This window comes from Leuciscus leuciscus, assembly GCF_965113295.1.
Source record: "Leuciscus leuciscus genome assembly, chromosome: 16".
NCBI lineage: Eukaryota > Metazoa > Chordata > Actinopteri > Cypriniformes > Leuciscidae > Leuciscus > Leuciscus leuciscus.
In genome coordinates, this window is record NC_138740.1 from 37,825,248 (window position 1) to 37,839,230 (window position 13,983).

At 44.0% G+C, this 13,983-nt stretch overlaps 1 protein-coding gene across 2 annotated transcripts; it reads right to left on the reverse strand.

Moving 5' to 3' along the window:
- Positions 1-41: 41 nt before the first annotated feature.
- Positions 42-12,079, reverse strand: LOC309476882 (vitelline membrane outer layer protein 1-like). 2 transcript variants are annotated; one of them, XM_082140023.1, is made up of 6 exons: positions 1,463-1,838; positions 1,108-1,226; positions 881-994; positions 427-611; positions 306-350; positions 42-128 (listed from the first exon to the last, which is right to left on the reverse strand). In XM_082140023.1, exons 1-4 carry the CDS (start codon positions 1,667-1,669, stop codon positions 428-430), a joined length of 624 nt encoding a protein of 207 aa, XP_081996149.1. In that variant the 5' UTR covers positions 1,670-1,838; the 3' UTR covers positions 42-128; positions 306-350; position 427. The 2 variants fall into 2 exon arrangements, 1 of the variants encoding a protein (XP_081996149.1); XR_014198400.1 differs by lacking the exons at positions 42-128; positions 306-350; positions 427-611; positions 881-994 and having other exon boundaries at positions 1,463-12,079.
- Between the last annotated feature and the right edge of the window lie 1,904 nt (positions 12,080-13,983).

Consider the following 13,983-nt stretch of genomic DNA (forward strand, 5'->3'; position numbering starts at 1 on the left):
CTGATGTAAAGTGTTGTGCAAAAGAATGTGAAACTACAAGGTTCTGTTTAGAAAGTCTTTAATGCTGATATTTGGCAACCGTTCTGACTGACAGCAGAAGTTCAGGAGTCTTCAGAAGAATCAATAACCTACAAGAAAGAATAAAATAATTTCAGCTCCAACAATAGGCGGGATGCAAATGTCCTGATCGTCCAGTTAGGCTTTATTTTGTGATAATGACCGGCTGACGTTACAGAATTACATCACAAAACTGTTGTATGACATGGTTTATGTTAGTTTATCATAGTATGATGATCAATAATTACAATATATTTGATCTTCTTGCTGTTCTTCTTGTCATCCTCTTACACCTGAAAGAAAAATCCGATTTAGTTGATCTGCAGTCACTATTAGTAAGATCTGAGTTTTTGATTGTGATCACATCACCTTAATCACAGCAGAACACGCGCACGTCATTGAGAGCGGTGTCGTCTCCCATTCCCTGTGGCTCATCTATCCGGGTCTGTATGCCGCAGATTCCTCTTCCATGACATTTTGGACTCCAGTTTCCCCACTTGCCCCAGTCTGTTCTGCTGTCACCCTCCAGCACAAAACCTCCACTGCAGGTGAACCTGGAATAAAAATTCAGATGTGACAATATTATGATCAAATATGATATTGTGCTGTTGGATTGAATGTCAGTCACATTATCACCTGCAGCCGACAGCTTTATCACTGCAATCTTGAACAGCAGCACGACTACGAGTGTGAAATTAACTAAACTATTGATGGGGGAAAACTGAGTCATTAAATAGCTAAATAAACCCAGGATGGGTAAGAGATGGTGTAAGAGGTTTACACTGGGTAAGAGATGTTATATCTTATAGCACCACACACTCACCTGATGTTGTCTGCGGCCGTATCATCTCCAATTCCTTGGGGAGATTCAACTCTCAGCTGGAAAGCTGTCAAATATCCAGAATGACACCATTTGATATCTGTCCACTTACCCCACCTGAAGAAAAAACACAAAGAGGTTGCCTGATCAAATCAATTATTAAAATCCTCAATTTACTTATCTAGTTTAAACACTTAATGCAAGAATTTTGAATTATCTGAGTCCATTACATTCCTACGTCGGACTCAACTGAGGTGTAGTCATGTGAGCCTGATGATTCTTTGGACCGATCGACACAGTGAAGACGAATTCCATTGAGCGCTGTATCATCACCACCTGGTCCTTCCACCTTAAAACAACAACATTGAGACAATCTTCCATTTGAAAGAGTTAACTCTAACCCAACCCATAGTAACATTTATCTTCATGCTCTTTAGTATTACACAGACACTTTAAAAATCTTAAGCAAGTGCAGTTCCCTGGAGAAACCTGGAATTAAATGACAAACAGCAACTCCACAGTTTTGAACCTTTGAAGCGCTCATCCACCCCCATATTAGCAAAATAGAGTCAATGCCCAACTTACCTTCAGACTAAACCCTGCGGCGTACGTTCCAATTGGACACATGCTCTTAAACCTCCACGTTCCCCACGTAAATCCATTCGTCACCCTCAGCTCAGATTTGTAATATCGGTGGACGTGGACGCTCCGCTCAGAACGACTTTCTGTGACCTGACCGCTCACATGCCCAATAATGGCTAGCAGTGAAAATATGGAAAGTAAGTAATGCATTTCTACAGCACTGGCCTGCTTGATAAAAAATACTGATTGTTAGATTAATAATCACGTAGACTATCTGCAGTCTCAGCTATCAGTGATCAGGTGGAAACAGGCGCCTCAACCCTTGTGATATGAGAATGATCAAGCAGACACAGAGACTGTGTAGTACCATAACATTCTCAAGTTTATTAAGGGAGAAGCCTTATATTTATACACAAGATTAAGCAGAATCATCCACAATGTCCCCCTACCATATTTGGCATATTAAGAAATATAATACCATGGAAGAGAAGTCAGATGTTTAAATGTATGTGCGTGTCTTGAGTTCACGTTTGGGTGCGAGTGTATAAGTGTGTTCAACCCTAGTTCTTGTTTTGTCTAGGTGTGTCCATGATGTGCAGATAACAACGAAAAGAAGTTACACAAGGGCAGTCTTACACAAGAATAGTCAAAAGTGGAGCCTAAGAAATAAGAAAATAATAACAATGGCCACTTTAAATGAATTCTGGTTGGTTTCTAAACTAAAACTGACCCCGGGGTCAGTAAAACTGCTCTAAGGATTCGTTTTTGAGCCGATCAGAACTTCTTCAGACTGGTTAATCAATTTTGTAATGTCCTGGTTCTACCCAATGAGCAGCTAGGAGCACAGAGCGCACGCCAATGACTTGTACCTTACATGAACAGTGAACACACAAAAATACAAACATTGATCCAATTTAAATATACGTTTAACAGTCAAAAGTGTTTAAAAGTGTCCTTGAAAACTTTTTTTCTTTGTAAAATGTAGATAAAATATTGTTCAGGTTCAGAATCCCTGGGACATGAACTGTTCTCAGAGAGAGGAACTTGTCCTGGGACCACAGGAGAATGTGACGTGCATGCCTGTCTAGGGTGCGCGACCGTGAACCCCCCGTCTGTTCACATGGGACACTACCGCCATATTGTCCGTTCTGACAATGACATGGTGTCCTTCGAGGAAAGGGAGAAAGTGGCAAAGAGCCAGGAAGACAGCCCTTAGTTCCAAGCTGTTTATGTGCCACGAGAGGGTCTCGCCAGTCCAAACCCCACACGCTGGTCTGCCCTCGAAAACCGCTCCCCAGCCGGTCAGAGAGGCATCTGTCGTAACCATCTGGCGACGGAATACCGCACCCATACCGACCCCTTTCTGAAGGAAGAGGGGGTCCCGCCAGATCAACAGGGCGCGAAAGCAACTGCGCAACACCTTCAATAGGCGAAGGGCTGGCCACGTGGGCCAAACCCCTGAGAGCTTCATCCACCACAGAAAAGGTCTCATGTGGAGCAGCCCTAGAGGTAGCAAGGGGAGGCCGTGGCCGTAAGGCCCAGAAGTCTGCGGCAGGTGCTCACGGAAATATGATGACCCAGCGCAAAGTGGGTCAGACATGTCACCAGACTGGAAATCCGTGCAGGAGCCAAACGGGCCTGCATAAGAACGGAGTCCATACGTACCCCCAAGAAAACCATGCTCTGAGCTGGAGTAAGAACGCTCTTCTCCGTATTTAACCTCAAACCGAGAGACTGAATATGACGGTGGACAATGTCCCTGTGGTGAGTCACCACCTCTCTGGAGTGGGCTAAAAGGAGCCAATCGTCCAGGTAATTGAGAATACGGATGCCCTGGAGCCGCAGTGGGGCCAGAGCAGCATCCATACACTTTGTGAACGTCCTTGGCGCTAGAGCGAGGCCAAAGGGGAGGACCCTGTACTGGTACGCCTTTTCTCCAAAGGTGAACCTGAGAAATTTCCTGTGTCGCCGTACGACCTGGATGTGGAAATAAGCATTCTTGAAGTCTACTGTCACGAACCAGTCCCCCAGCCGGATTTGAGATATGATAGCCTTCAGCATCAACATCTTGAATTTCCCTTTGTAAAGAGAGAAATTCAACCGGTGAAGATCTAGTATTGGCCGCAGGCCACCTCCCTTCTTCGGGACCAGGAAGTAACGGCTGTAGAAGCCCTGTTCGACTTCCCTCGAAGGAATCTCCTCTATCGCCCCCTTCAGCAGAAGGGATGAAATCTCCTGCTGTAGTACAGAAGCCTGAGCGGCGCTGTCGACTACAGTAGGAAAGACCCCGTTGAAGCAGGGGGGGTTGCGACAAAACTGAAGCGTGTAGCCGGGCTGAACTGTGCGGAGGATCCAAGGCGATACCCCTGGTAAACGCTCCCATTCTTGAAAGAAATGTGATAGAGGGAGAGGAGTGTTACAGTGCAAGGGACATACTTGAGGTAGGGTGTCGTGCTGATTCCCATGGGGCGGCGTGGTTAACCGTGGAGGAGAGCGCTTGGCGTCCTGACACGTACTGGGGGGTACCACCGCCTGGATAGGAGCAACTGGGTCCGCCTGCTCCAGAGGAAAACAAACTGTGCCTCAGAGGAAGCGATTGGCCAGTGTAGCGTGCACCGGGAGCGAGGGGAGAAAGCAAGACGCGTCTCCTTCCTCCTGCGCCGGACTGGGTGAAGAGAGTAAAAGAGGACCTGCACTTCGAAACACACTGGGTGGCGAAGGTGACAGGGTTGGAGGAGGAGAGCCGGTTGGAGGAGGGCAGAAACGCTTGCGCGGTCTGTCCCAACCTCGTAGATTTGGTGAGGCTCTCCTTCTTCTGACCTGCGGGTCAGGAACGGCTCGTGGAGGCTGGAGCGGCCGGTTTGTTGGACCGCTTCAGCTGAAGGCGCTTGTGAGGGCGCTGGCGGGGAAACGGACGACCGCGGGCTCCCCAGACCGTATTTGGTGGGGGATGAGCCGGGTCACTCCTTCTAGTAGGGAACTCAGCCCTATGAGCAGAACGTTCTCGGGTTTGAGAAGGGGGAGGGTTGGAGTCTCTTGGCTCTCTAACCCTCCTAGGCATAAACTGCCTGAACGCAGCCGACTGAGAACTTCTCAACCACCGTGTTGACTGCCTCCCCGAAAAGACCGGAGTGGGAGATAGGGGCGTCCAGAAGAAAACTCTTATCCCTGTCTCGGATCTCCGAAAGATTCAACCAGAGGTGGCGCTCTGCGGCAACCGAGCCCGCCATAGAGCGACCCACAGCCCGAGCAGTGTGTTTGGTGGCTCTTAGGGCCAGATCTGTGGCTTTGCGAAGCTCTTTGACAGCTTCGGGCGTCAGTCCATCTGCTTCATCCATGTCCTTCAAGACGTCCGCTTGGTAGGCTTGAAGGATGGCCATGGTATGCAGGGCCATGCCTGCCTGACCAGCCGCCATGTAAGACTTCCCAATAAGGGAGAAAGTAGTCCTACAAGCCTTGGAAGGAAGGAGGGGACGCGACTTCCAGGACGGTGCAGATGACAGGGCAAGGTGGTTAGCCAGCGTGTCCTCGACCGCTGGAATAGCGGAATAACCCTGCTCCACAAAACCAACGAGGTTGGTGAAGTCAGCGGCTGCCGCATTAGTTAAGCGTGCGGAGAAAGGCTGCTTCCAGGATCTGGAGATCTCATGATGCAGATCACTGAAAAAGGGCAGCTTTCTTCGCTCTGGCCTAGAATTAGGGCCACTTAGGAACCTCTCGTCGAATTTGGATGATTGAGACTCGCGGGGCTCATCAGGCCAGTCTATAGAGAGCTTCTCCGTAGCACGCGACAGCACGTCAATAAGCTCTGTGTAGGCCGGAGTAGGCCGCGTGTCCTGGCCGCTAGGCGGGATAACGTCATCAGTCAAAGCAGGCCCGAAATCCTCGGAGTCGGAAGCTGGAGTGTAAATAACGTCATCCAGACCTAAAGAAACCGAACGCATGGCGGAGAGCAGCGTCGATAATCCATGACACTTCACTGTAAGGAGAACAGAGTTCCACTTATACCAGTCGCTGAAGTGTCGAGACGAAAGCTGTAGTTGAATAGAATATTTGGGCTCAGAAAAACCGAACGAAGGGCAAGAAGTGACCGCTTCGTGAAGGCAGAGAAATCTGAGGAGAAGATGGCGCTCGCGCGTTTATCATGCTACGACGTAAGAGCGTCGGGGCGGAGCCAGCTTTGCGCGAGCGCCATCAGCCAATGAATTGGCGTGATTCTATAGGGCTTCAGGCAATCGGCACATCCAGAGGATATCCCACTGCGCTATCCGCAGCGTTGAGTGAACCTATGAAAGAGAACAGTGCCTGGTGTCTCGAGAACGCACTCCCTGAAATAGGTTTGAAGGGGCAAACGATTATCCATTTTCTTTGAGCAAACCTCAAAAACGCAAACCCACAAAAACGCAGACGGCGCGCACATGCGCTTCACGTGTTCAGTCGATAGGTATGCACGTTTGAATATATATGTGCGCAGGCGTGTAGTCCTTCACAAATCAATCATCAACAAACTACTTGTCTGGCCTTAAAAATGTATAATACATACATTTTTGTCACGTCTGCGTAGCCACGCGAACCCAAATTATCCCGACAACGTTTTATATGTACAGAGGTAAAGGGAGGGAGGCCTTCACAGGGGAGAGACTAGTTGACACTTCAGGAGTTTGTCGCGTTGTCGTTGTGTCCAGGCGCTGGTCCTTTCTCAGATCTGGATACGGCCTGGATCCGGCGTAAACTTCGGGATAAACAGAGAGACTAATATTAGCGTAGATGCCATCCTTCTTATGATGTACCAAGTACATCAGGATTTTCGGGAAGAGTTCCCGGTCCCGGCTGATCTAAACTATGCAGCCTAACATTGAATTATAGAAGTCTACAATGTGTAATGTGTATGCTAGGCCAAAGAGATGTGTTTTTAGTCTAGATTTGAACTGACAGAGTGTGTCTGCTTCCCGGACAATGTTAGGAAGATTATTCCAAAGTTTTGACGAGGACTTGACAGAGCAGCTATCAAGTGTTAGACAGTATTCTAGGTTATTAAAACAGTGTGAAGCTGCGCAAAGGCACACTTAGGCAAGAGCACAAGGGTGCCATGTGTAGATGGAATGTCCAGGCTATAAAACCGAATGAAGGTGTGAGGGGTGGCCCATCCTGCTGCATCGCAGACTTCTTGGATCAGGGCCCCTGAAAGGAGGGCTCTAGAAGACGCCATGCCTCTGGTCGAATGAGCCCTCACGGCCAAAGGTGAAGGCAAACTGCGCACCTGGTAGGCCATCGATATAGCTTGAACAATCCAGTTGCTAATGGTCTGTTTGGAAGTGGGAAGCCCCTTCTTGGGCGAAATGGCCTTGATGTCGCCTGGAGCAAACTCCAGGCACCCATTGGAAATAGAGAGCGCCTGAAGATCTCCTACCCTCCTCAGAGCCCAGTAATGGCCAACAAAAAGGCCACCTTTAGGGACAGGTTCTTGGCCTCAGCCGACTCCAGAGGTTCAAAGGGGGCCTCGGCCAGCCCTTCGAGAACCACCGCCAGGTCCCAGGTGGGAACCCTGGTACGAGCCGCAGGTCTCATCCTCCCAGCCCCACGGAGGAAACATACGACCAACTGATGCCTCCCCAGAGGCCCATCACCCAGAGGAGTGTGGAAAGCCGCAATGGCAGCCACGTACACCTTGAGTGTGGACGGGGTAAGACTAGCCGAGATGCGATCTTGGAGGAACTCCAGCACTGAAGCCACTGGGCAGTTAACTGGGTCCACTTCACGCTCTCTACATCATGTGGTGAAAACATTCCACTTTAGGCCGTACAATTTCCTCGTGGAGGGAGCTCTAGAGCTGAGTATGGTTTCCACTTTTCCTGCTGACAGGCCAGCCTCTCGGTACTGCGCCCCCTCAGGGGCCAGACCCACAGTTTCCATAACTCCGGCTGAGGGTGAAATATCGAACCCTCTGCCTGCGTCAGCAGGTCCCTCCTGATGGGAATCTCCCATGGAGGGCCGTCCAGGAGCGATATTATGTCGGAGAACCATACTTGGGCCGGCCACAATGGGGCTACCAACAGTAGACTGATCCCGTAGCGACGGACCCTCTCTAGAACTCCTGGGAGCAGAACGATCGGGGGAAATGCGTACAGACGCAGCCTCGGCCACGTCTGCACCATGGCATCCAACCCCAGCGGGGCTGGATGTGTGAGGGAAAACCACAGTGGACAGTGGGTCGTCTCTCGAGACGCAAATAGATCCACTTCCACTGGGCCGAACCTCTGACATATTGACTCAACCACCTCGGGATGGTGGAGTCTCCATTCCCCGGGCCTCAGCCGCTGCCTCGACAGGATGTCTGCTCCCTGATTCTGATTCCCCGGGATGTATGCTGCTCTGAGAGACAACAGTTTCCATTGGGACCACAGGAGGATCTGATGTGCCAGTCTGCATAGAGGGCGAGACCTCAGACCCCCTTGATGGTTTATATAGGCCACCGCTGACATATTGTCTGACCTCACGAGGACATGATGACCTTTGAGGTCCGGCAGGAAGCTCCTCAGAGTCTGGGACACCGCCAACATTTCCAGGCAATTTATGTGCCAGGAAGAATGATGGTCCTGCCATAGGCCCTGTCATAAATCGGCCGTCCATGACTGGGCACCAGCCTGTGAGGGAGGCGCCTGTCGAAGCGGTTTTTCCGGCGACACGACACTCCCAACACGGGACCTTGGGACAGAAACCAAGCTTTCTTCCACATAGATAGGGAACGAAGGCGTCTGCGCGTAACCCTTATCATGCGGAATGGGTTCCCCTTCAGGGAAAACCCCTTGGTCTTCAACCACCACTGCAGGGCCCTCATGTACAGCAGGCCGAATGGAATGATGTTGGACGCTGCTGCCATAAGACCTAATACTCTCTGAAAGTGTTTGACAGTGACGGCTTGACCTAGATTTATCCTGGCCACTGTGGACAGGATGGACTCGATCCGTGCAGGAGACAATTGTGCCCGCATTGTGACCGAGTCCCACACCACTCCCAGGAACGTGGTTCTCTGGACTGGTGCCAACACGCTCTTTTTCGTGTTGAGTCTCAACCCCAGGCTCTGGATGTGAGCAAGGACGACATCTCGATGCCGAACTGCCAGCTCTTGTGACTGGGCCAGAATTAACCAGTCGTCGATATAGTTGAGCACTCTCTGATGCCCTGAAGCCTCAGTGGTGCTAGAGCTGCAGCCATGCATTTGGTAAATGTGCGAGGGGAGAGAGCTAGACCGAATGGAAGAACCCGATATTGGTACCCTTCGCCCCCGAAAGCGAACCTCAGGAACTTCCTGTGAGATGGGAGGATGGAAACATGGAAGTATGCGTTCTTCAGATCTATCGTGACAAACCAATCCTCGGATTGAATTTGGTTCACTATGATGGGAATGGTGAGCATCTTGAACCTGAACCTCCTCAGAGACTGGTTCAAGATCCTGAGACCTATTATTGGACGTAACCCCCCATCCTTCCAGGGAACTATGAAGTAGCGGCTGTAAAACCCGGACTCCCTGTCTGGTGGAGGAATACGTTCTATAGCCTCCTTTACCAGCAGGGAGTTTACTTCTTGTTCCAATACCCGACCCTGCTCTGGGTCGACTACAGTCCAGGCCACCCCGTTGAATTTTGGTGGGCGGGAACCGAACTGCAGTCTGTACCCCTCGCATATATCATTTCTTTCTAAAAAGGAACATAGTTGTGAAGATACTGCCTTTTCTAGTACCTTTCTTAGATAAAAGGTAGATGGGCGATTCCACAGTTTCTGTCCACAAGGGGTGTAATGAACAATATAGATTGAATAATACCCAGTTGTTGTCATTTTTTTTTTTTTAGTTCACTATTTTGTTAAAGATAGATGTAAGAAATAATAAAGTTACTTTTATCCCACCAAGCCTTGGAATTATCGTGTAATGAGACTTTATTTTATTTCCGTCCCCAGAAATTGCGGATGTCATGGTGGGACATTCAGTGCATCTGAATTTTTCCTAAGTCATTTCTTTCATTTCCTTTAATAAAATCCTGAATTTTGCCGCATAACATTTATTTTGGTGTGTCTTCTACAAAATACTTCTACTAACACTGAAAGTATAATTCCCTTAATCCACCACAATGCAATGGAAACATTTACTAACGTTCGTTACACTTTCTGTCCAAGCAGTTACGCACGTTAAACTATGATTCTAAAGGAAGCAGAGATATCATTTTTCCATGTAATTCTATCAGTAGCAAAACGATAAAAACATCTTGTGTGGGTTAAATTCTCATATGCGTTGCTACATGATAAATTGTTAATAAATCGGGATAAAACGGGGGCCGAGATTTTCTGTCCAAAAATCATAACGCTCGTACATTCTATTCTGACGCTGAATTTCCATCTCCTAATGTCTCAACGGTTCTCATGTCAGAAATAAGATTGTCTAGGTCACGGTCGCTCTGCGTGAGAGGAAGAGTTAACAGGATTTCACGGATTTCGACGAATGTGGGTAAGTTTGTGGATTCTGTCCAAAAGTTTACGAACGTTAAAATGATACGAACGTGGTAAACTTTGGTTAAGTAAACATTAAATAGGATCATTGTGGTGAGAAAGGATAAAAGAGTGTGCGAGTCGGATGATTGCGAGTGGTTTCGGACCGAAAGTGTCGTGTTCATCGTGAAAGAGCATGTATGAATGGTGGTTTTACATTTTGACAGATTCTGCACATCTTGTTTGTAAATTAGACGAAAATTTTCAGTCTGTCCAACTTCGAACGTTGTTTTCTGCGTATTTTTGACTCATCCTCAACTGCCTTCCATTTACTTCTGCAGTAAATTAATTGTCCTTTAGTTAACAAATATTCAGGGTTACTTTGCATAAAGAGTTATTGGTGCTCTATTCAGCAGAATTACAGTACTCATTTTATCTGTCCACGTTACAAATGTTATTTCATTCACGATGTATAATCTTTAAATTTGATAGTATGATAACAGGTTATTTTAATGTGTTATGAACTTGTTCTATTCTTTGCCAGTTTTCATGAAATGGTATTATTTTGTGTTACAGAGGCAATCTTGCAGGATTGTTTAATTTTTTTCCGTCCACGTTACACACGTTATAACTTTGCACACTTGTTGGAGTTCCTTTGTCTTCTACATTTGGCAAATAAATTAGAAAAATATACCTGTGGTATTTTTTAGTAATTTTGCTGGCTTTCAGTTTATGAACATACCAGACTCAAAAATGCACCTTTAAGTTTATAGAACAGATAATATTAGATGGCCACCCTGCCTGCATGGAAGTCCTATTACCAGTTTTGTGAACCATACACAACGCATGAGTCATAACTATACCAAATTAGGAACAAAGCAACCCTTACGAAAAAGAAGTTTATTCAAGTGTTCTATTAGTATACTTCTTTTAAACTAAAAATAAGAAAGTATACTTTCAGTCTACTTTTTATATACTTCTCAGAAATATACTTCAAATTGCACTTAAGTAAACTTGACTTATACTGACAGAAAAGTCTAAGTATATTTGGCCTATACTTGTTGATCGAGATATACTTAAAAGTATAATTAAGTATTATAAGTATTCTTGGCTTGTACTTGTGTTTACTATTTTGATTGAGTAGCTTATTAAATACTTTTTTAAAAACATAATATTACACACCGTCTTATAAACTAACATGTTCAGCTTTATATAGTAACAAACTTTCGGGTGGAATAGCTTATAGAGTAAATAAAATAAGCATGGAAAATACGTTTATTCAAGTGTTCTATTAGTATACTTCTTTTCAACTAAAAAGAAGAAAGCATACTTTCAGTCTACATTTTATATACTTCTCAAAAATATACTTAATTACACTTAAGTGTACTTGACTTATACTGAGAGAAAAGTCCCAAGTATATTTGGCCTATACTTGTACTCAATCTTTTGATCGAGATATACTTAAAATTTGAATTATTCAAAGTATACTTGGCTTGTAGTTGTGTTAAGTCTTTTGATCGAGTAGCCTATTAAATATACTTTTTTTTACATCGTTTTTCATATACAGTCTTATGAAACTTTGTTTGAAAATATTGATTAAAATATTGATATAAAACAGATATGTTTCTAATTCTGCGTATCTGAATTTTAGTGTAGGCTAGTCCACTGGTAGTGTACATATTTACTTTAATTTAACTTTTCCCCACCATTGACTGAATTTTCCAGCTATCCATGTTTTCACTGGTATACGGTAGGGGGCGCTATGACACATCTTCTAGTACAGAATCTCTGGATCAAAACACAGGAGAAGAAGAAGCTGAAACAAGCGATAGAAGATTGCTCACTCAAATGTAAAATAATGTAATATCAAACATTAAACAGCTTGTAAATCAAAACTGCTTAATGTTTCCAAATGAAATGAAGCGTAGGCCTAACCCATGAAGAGAAAACGACTGTGAAGCTTTGGGGGTGTTGGACTCGATCTACTCCACCTGTGTTTTGATCATCGTTCTGGATCTGATCAAGGCGTAGTCTTTGACAAAAATGTGATTTTCTCAACTATTTTGTTTAAAATGTTGCCTTTATGAAACTTACTGACATTCAAGTGTTGATAAAAAAGGATGCATGAAGCTAATAAAATGTTTTTCAGATTAAAGTAGAGTTAAAGGTATTTTTCAAGTATAAAAAAATAACATTTGAACATAGTAGTATAGGCCTACTGCAACTGCAAAAATTGTATATAAATAGTAAACTATAAGTATAATGTTAAGTTCACTTAAAGAAAACTTGTAGAATAAAACTAGTAAACTAGTAGTTTACTGAGAGTACATTAAAATAAAACTTGTAGTATAAAATTACTAAACTAGTAGTTTACTGAGAGTATACTTCAAAGTTGCTACATGTATTAAAATAGTAAACTACTAGTATACTCATAAGTTCACTTGCAGTACAAATGAGAAACATAATTATGAACTAGTTGTGCACTTAAAGTTTACTACTGTTACACTTATAGTACACTTAAACATATACTTTTATATACTTCAAGTGGGCCAATTTAGTCCCAAGCGGTATTAAAATAGTACACTTACAAGTTTACTACAAGTACATATTGACATTAGTATACTTACTACATAAAGTATACTTAAAAATATACTTGAACATTACTCAAGTATACTTCATAAAATGAACTTGAAGTATACTTTTTTTTTCGTAAGGGAAAACATGAACTGGGATTCAACCAGAATTTTATTAAGATGAATTAGATAAAGTACACTTTCTGCTTGAACTTACACTGTTTTTCTGTCCATGTTACATACGTTAAATATTACATCAACTCAACTTTGATCAAAGTTTACTAGTTTACCATTGCCAGATTTATCCTGCCTTTCACACAGCTGTACCCCAGGTTTTCTCAGGATGTTAACCTGAGGACAATGGCTTTCTCCATGAAGATTGATTTTGCAGGTTGTTTGTCCTTGCAGTTAGGCCTAAACTGTGGAATCGCCCAGATTCGAGATCGGCCTGTAATTGACTAATTCTGTTGGATCAAGTTGTGGTTTTTTAACAAGCGGTTTAATTATTTGTTTTGTTTGTTTTTGTTTTGTTGTTTGTTTGTTTGTTTTGTTTGTTTGTTTGTTTGTTTGTTTATTTATTTGTTTGTTTATTTGTTATAGCCAGCTTAAAAGTTTTTGGTGCGTATCCTAATGACAAAGATGAATTAATGATATTAAGAAGAAGGCTTGAATACATTCAATAACTAAATAACAGCAATTGCAAGGAAGCCATTGTTAAAGGAAATTATCATTCTATCATCCTTTACTCATGTTGTTCCAAACCGGTATGACTTTTTAGTCATATAGTCTCCGAAGAACATAAGGAGAATTGAGGAGTCATACATTTATTTTCATCCTTGCCTATAACCGGATTTCTTAAGTCATAGGGTTAGGAAGAAATAAATATACACAGAACATTCTCAGTAAGAAAAAGAATCAGTGTTTATCCTATTAGTGTTCCAGCCATTGATCAAGACAAAACTAAATGATTGTACAAGTCACTGACCTGAACGTAAACACACTTTAGACAAACACTGATCAGGTCGAATTGCCAGTAAAAGCATTTTCCCTTTCAAACAGCTTTGATATTTTATCAAATATTTTATATATGATATTTTATTTACACTTTTTCTTTTTCATGAGGTTTTAGATACTGTGAAGCAGAAATCACACATTTAAGCAAATATGTTAAGCGTCTGGGTGTGTAGGAAAATAACAGTCTTTGATTTCTGATTCATAACTGCTTCTTGCTTCTGGCACCGTTTGTGATATTTTCTGAAGTATCGTTTAGGGTAACAAGGTTGACAATATTACACTTTTATTTAATGTCGTGTTCCTGTAGAGTATGTTTGTCATTCTCAGGAAATGCATGAACGGATAAGACAATTACTTTGAATGCAATATAAGTGGCTTTAGACCATCTGCCACATGCACTAATGTAGTGAACGATCTGATGTAAAGTGTTGTGCAAAAGAATGTGAAACTACAAGG

Excerpts from the sequence above, each read along its gene's own strand:
- LOC309476882 (XM_082140023.1), bottom strand. The coding sequence starts at position 1,669 with ATGCATTACTTACTTTCCATATTTTCACTGCTAGCCATTATTGGGCAT. Across the intron at positions 1,227-1,462 it reads CCGCAGGGTTTAGTCTGAAG|GTGGAAGGACCAGGTGGTGA; the intron begins GTAAGTTGGGCA and ends TGTTGTTTTAAG. Across the intron at positions 995-1,107 it reads GTTGAGTCCGACGTAGGAAT|GTGGGGTAAGTGGACAGATA; the intron begins GTAATGGACTCA and ends TTTTTTCTTCAG.